The sequence below is a fragment of the Eimeria mitis genome, genomic scaffold (assembly GCF_000499745.2).
Source record: "Eimeria mitis Houghton genomic scaffold, Emh_scaff241, whole genome shotgun sequence".
NCBI lineage: Eukaryota > Apicomplexa > Conoidasida > Eucoccidiorida > Eimeriidae > Eimeria > Eimeria mitis.
The window spans coordinates 17,296-22,483 of NW_013570748.1; the positions used below are offsets into that span (position 1 = coordinate 17,296).

The window sequence follows — 5,188 nt, forward strand, 5'->3', positions numbered from 1 at the left end:
TTTAGGGTTTAGGGTTTAGGGTTTAGGGTTTAGGGTTTACTCTTTCATGGCTTTAACAAGAGTGGATTTGCCGCTGCCGGCCATCCCGGTAACAATAACAACAAGGGGGCCGTTCTTTCTTATTTCTTCTGCTGCTGCTTCATCGAGAGGATCTATCTCCTTTGCTGCTGCTGCTGCTGCTGCTGCTGCTGCTGCTGCTGCTGATGCTGCTGCTGCGTCTTTGTCTGCTGCGCCTGCTGCTGCATTCTTCTGCTGCTGCCGTTGAGGCGGTAGAGACGATGGAGGTCTCGATTGGGCCCTGTTGCTGCTGCTCCTGCTGCTGCTGCTGCTGCTGCTGCTGCTGTTGCTGTTGCTGCTGCCGCTGGTTTGTGCAGCAGATGCAGTGTCTTTGGTTTCTGTGCGGCTCTGCTGCTGCAGCGATGCAGCTTCTGCTGCTGATGAACGCGAAGCAGCTGTTGCTGCTGCTGCATCGGCTTTTGCTGCTGCTGCTGCTGCTGCTGCTGTTGCTGCTGCTGCTGCTGCTTGGTGTGGGGTTGTTGTTGGTTTTCTTTGGTTTGCTTCTGGAGTTGATGCTGCTGTTGGTGGTTGCACTGCTCCGGCTGCTGCTGCAGTTGCTGCGGGTGTAGCTTCTGCTGCTGCTGCTGCTGCTGCTGCTGCTGTTGCTGCTGCTGCTGCTGCTGCTAGGTCATCGCTGCAGCCTAATTCCTGATTAACTCGTCCCCGAGCTGCAGCAGCAGCAGGGGGAGTTTGTAAACCCCCAGGCTGCATCGATCCCTAAACCCTAAACCCTAAACCCTAAACCCTAGACCCTAAACCGTCGAGGGTTTGTGCGAGCGGTTCTGCTGCCAGTGTAGTGTGGGGCGGGTTGAGTTAGTAGGATCAGTAAGTAAAGTAAATAAAAAAAAGAAATAAAATTAATAAAATAAACAAAAAAAGAATAAAATGTTTGTATTGCTGCAGCAGCAGCATGGCGATGAGACTAGAGAAAAAGTTTGTTGGTTTTTGTTGTTTTTTTCTTTAAATTTAATTATTTTTGTTTTTTTTCTGCGAAAAAAAAACACCACGCAGACGGGTTGCTGCTGATGCCTCGTTCCTCCTTTGGGGGCTATAGGAGAGGCTGGCTGCGCCCTTCCCCTTGTTTCTTCGTTTCTGTGTTTGTTGCTGCTCTTTCTTTTTCTTTTTTCTTTCTGCTGCTGCTGCTGCATCTACTGCAGCAATAGCAGCAGCAACAGCAGCAAAGTAACTGTTGTTTGCATACTAAAACCCTCGCTCCTGGGAGCCCTACTAAGCCCTCCCCTGTAGTATCTAGGCGAGAGCAGCAGCAGCAGCAGCAGCAGCAGCAGCAGCAGCAACAGTTGTTTGAAATTCTGCTGTACCTTTTACGAGCACCAACAACAGCAACATACGCCCAAGGTATCAGCAGCAGCAGGCAGCAGCAGCAGCAGCAGCAGCAGCAGCAGAAAGATCCTCACGAGGAGGAGGAGGCCGCAGCTGTGAAGCCCGCCCTCTGCAGGTGTATGGACTGCAGTAGGCGCAGCAGCAGCAGCAGCAGCAGCAGCAGCAGCAGCAGCAGCAGCAAGAGCAGCAAAATATTAGCTGTTTGTTGCTTTTAAGATGCGGCTGTTAAGTGGTACTGCTGCGGCGTTTGTGTGGGGCGCCGCTGTGCTGCAGTTGTATGCATCATCACCAGCAGCAGCAGCAGCAGCAGCAGCAGGAGGAGCAGCAGCAGGAGTAGTAGATGGTGTAGCACTAGCAGAAGATGGAGGCGGCAAGGGTTCTAAGCAAGGACGCCGATCAGCAGCAGCAGCAGCAGCAGCAGCAGGAGGAAGCAATGGATACACCGGGGGTGTATTGACAGAAGAAGAAGCAGAAGAAGCAGAGGAAGCTGTTGCGGTGTATGGGGAGCAAGCATTTCACACATTAAATAGATTACAATTACTACATTTACTACAAGGAGAGAACAGAAGGAGAAAGAGGTTGTTGGGGCTGACGAGACTATGCATGCTTCTAGGTTATTTATTTTTAGGTTTAGTTATACTTGTTGTTGCTTATGGTGACCCCATGAAGGTAGTTGAGGATGTATTGGGGTTAGTTACAGCTAGCAGCAAACAAGCAGAGATAGAGAAACTACAAAAAGAAATACAAACACTAGAAGCAGCACTAAAAAAAAGCGCAGAAAGAGGAGAAAAAGCTGCAGCAAGAGAAGCAGCTTTGAGAGAAGAAGCAGAAGGAGAAAGAATAAGATTAGGAGAAAGTATAGAACTGCTGCAGGCCAGGGTTATGGAGCTTGAGGAGACAGAAAAAAAACTAAAAACAACACTAGCAGACACACAAACACAACAAGAACAAGAACAAAAACTTCTCTCTTCTCTTATGAATCTGCAGCATAAAAACGCACAGCTAGAACAAGAGAGAGAGCAGCTGCTTAATGACCTAACTGAAGCAAAAGAAGCTCTCATGGATGCAGAGCAGAAGAGAGGAAAGAAAAAGGATAAAAAGGAGAAAGACAGAAAAAAACTATTTGACTTTGGGGGCGCGCAGCAACCGTACTATGATCCTGCTGCTGCAGCAGGAATGATGCCATCAGCAGCAGCAACAGCAGAAGGAATGCAGCAGCAGCAGCAGCAGCAGCAGCAGCAGAGAGCTGCTGCTGCTGAACATCAATTCGCACCTTTTATTGCACCGCTTCAGTCTCAGCATGCTGCTGCTGCTAGCCACACTACTTCTTCTACTCCTTCGCCTGCTGCTGCTGCTGCTGCTGCTCCTCCTGCTGCAGCAGAGCGGGTTACCTGGCTCATCCCTCAATCGCAGCAGCATCAGCAGCAGCAGCAGCATCATCAGCAGCAGCAGCATCATCATCAGCAGCAGCAGCATCATCATCAGCAGCAGCAACAACAGCAACAACCAACAACTGCAGCACCAACAGGAATGCAGCAAGGCCTTCAGCAACCACCAGCAGCGACGCCTCAAGGATCGGTACAGCCAGGAGGACTGCAGCAGCAGCAGCAGCAGCAGCAACAGCGGCAACAGCAGCAACAACAGCAATTAGCAGGAGGAGTGCCGCAGCAGCAACCGGGAATGCAGCAACAACAACTGGGTGGAATGCAACAGCAACAACAAGGGATGCAGCAGCAGCAGCAGCAACAACAGCAGCAGCCAGGCATGCAGCAGCAAGAACAAGGAGCACCGCAGCAGCAACCAGGAGGAGGATCAATGCAGCAGCAACCAGGGGGTGTGCAGCAGCAAGCTGGGGGAATGCAGCAGCAACCAGGAGGACAGCAGCAACAGCCAGGAGGAGCACAACAGCAACCAGGAGGACTGCAGCAGCAACCAGGAGGACCTCAGCAGCAGCAGCAGCAGCAGCAGCAAGGAGCAGGAATGCAGCCACAAGAAGGAGCGACCCCCGCCGCCCCACTGAAAGCACCAGGAACACCACCAACAGCACCGCGAGCGATACCGAGGGCAGTGGAGATGAAGCCGCAGCAGGTTGCTTACTCTCCTCCTAGTCAGGGTGCTGCGGGCCCCCTGGACGGGCCGTGGCCCCCAAAGGCTCCACAGCCGCAGCAGCAGCAACAGCAGCAGCAGCAGCAACAGCCGCAGCAGCCGCAGCTGCAACGCCGAGGGTCTGGTCAGTATGGACAGCAGCAGCAGCAGCAACAGCAACCACCGCCGCCGCAGCAGCCGCTGCAGCGCCGTGGGTCTGGCCAGTATGGACAGCAACAACAGCAGCAGCAGCAACAGCAGCCGCAGCAACCGCCGCCGCTGCAGCGCCGAGGGTCTGCACAGCAGTCCACGCCACCTCAACCGCAGCAACAGCAGCAGCAGCAGCAGCAGCAGCAGCCGCAGCCGCTGCAGCAACCCATGCAGCAGCCTCCGTTGCAGCAGTCGATGCAGAAGCCGCCGCAGCAGCCACCGATGCAACCGACGCAGCAGCCACCGATGCAGCAGCCGATGCAGCCAACGATGCAGCAGCCAACGATGCAGCAGCCGCTGCAGCAGCCGATGCAGCCACCGATGCCGCAGCAGCCGATGCAGCCAACGATGCAGCAGCAGCCGATGCAGCGGCCGATGCAGCAGCCGATGCAACCTCCACTGCAGCCGCCAATGCATCCATCGATGCAGCCGCCGATGCAGCAGCCGATGCAGCACGGGCTGCAGCAGCCGATGCAGCAGCCGATGCAGCCGCCGATGCAGCAGCCGATGCAGCCGCCGATGTCATCGTCTTCACCGTACATGCAGCAGCAGCCGCAGACATCATCGCCGTTCATGCAGCAGCAGAGCTCTCCGTATCCACCGCAGCACCAACCGCTGCAGCGGCATGCGTCTGTGATGTTCCCGCTGCAGCAGCCGCCGCAGCAGCAGCAACCGCCGCAGCCTCAGCCGCAAGCATCGGGTCCCTTCATTCCGCCGCTGCAGCGCTCTGCTACAACGAGAGAGAAAGACCCCAAGGGCGGCTCCGGGGGAAAGGGAGGCTTCTTCAGGCGGCTGACCACCATGGGGTCTAAAAAGGGAGGAGGAGGAGGAGGAGGAGGAGGGAGCTTCGACTCACCAGATAACACGGGATATCAATGAAGCAGCAGCAGCAGCAGCAGCAGCAGCAGCAGCAGCTGTAGCTGCTAGCAGCAGCAGCAGCAGCAGCAGCTGTAGCTGCTGATGTTGCAGCAGCTGTAGCTGCTGATGTTGCAGCAGCAACTTCAGCTACAAACAACAATAACGACTGCAGCAGCAGCTGTACCAGCTGCAGCAGCAGCGATAGTATAAACGCAGCAGCAGTAGTAACTGCAGCAACAGGAATAGTAAGCGCAGCAGCAGTAGTACCCGCTGCAGCAGCAATAATAGAAAATCCAGCAGCAGCAACTGCAGCAGCAACTGCAGCAGCAGCAGCAGCTGCAGCAGCTGAAAGGAATCCAAGAACAAGAGGGTTTGGTGGCCCCTTAGTTGGTTTGTTCCTTCGCCTACCTGTGGCTCAATCGGAGGATCTATCTAGAAAATAAATAAATAAATAAATGTGTGTACATGACAGTGTAAACGACACCTACGTGGTTGTGTTGCTCTTTGCTTCGGGTGTCTGTGCACCGCAGAAAGCGGTATAATGTTGAAGGAGAAGGGAGTTTTTCAATATATACATATATATATACATATATACATATATATATATATATATATATATATATATATATATATATAT

At 53.7% G+C, this 5,188-nt stretch overlaps 2 protein-coding genes across 2 annotated transcripts; one reads left to right on the forward strand and one right to left on the reverse strand.

The window, feature by feature from the left end:
• Positions 1 to 36: 36 nt before the first annotated feature.
• Positions 37 to 768, reverse strand: EMH_0004980 (XPA-binding protein, putative; the record flags this gene model as incomplete). Its single annotated transcript, XM_013497000.1, has 1 exon — positions 37 to 768. The coding sequence occupies one exon, from the start codon at positions 766 to 768 to the stop codon at positions 37 to 39; it is 732 nt and encodes a 243-aa protein (XP_013352454.1).
• Positions 769 to 1,614: 846 nt separating this feature from the next.
• On the forward strand, positions 1,615 to 4,572 carry EMH_0004990 (uncharacterized protein; the record flags this gene model as incomplete). The annotated part of the gene is made up of 1 exon (XM_013497001.1): positions 1,615 to 4,572. The coding sequence occupies one exon, from the start codon at positions 1,615 to 1,617 to the stop codon at positions 4,570 to 4,572; it is 2,958 nt and encodes a 985-aa protein (XP_013352455.1).
• Positions 4,573 to 5,188: the final 616 nt, after the last annotated feature.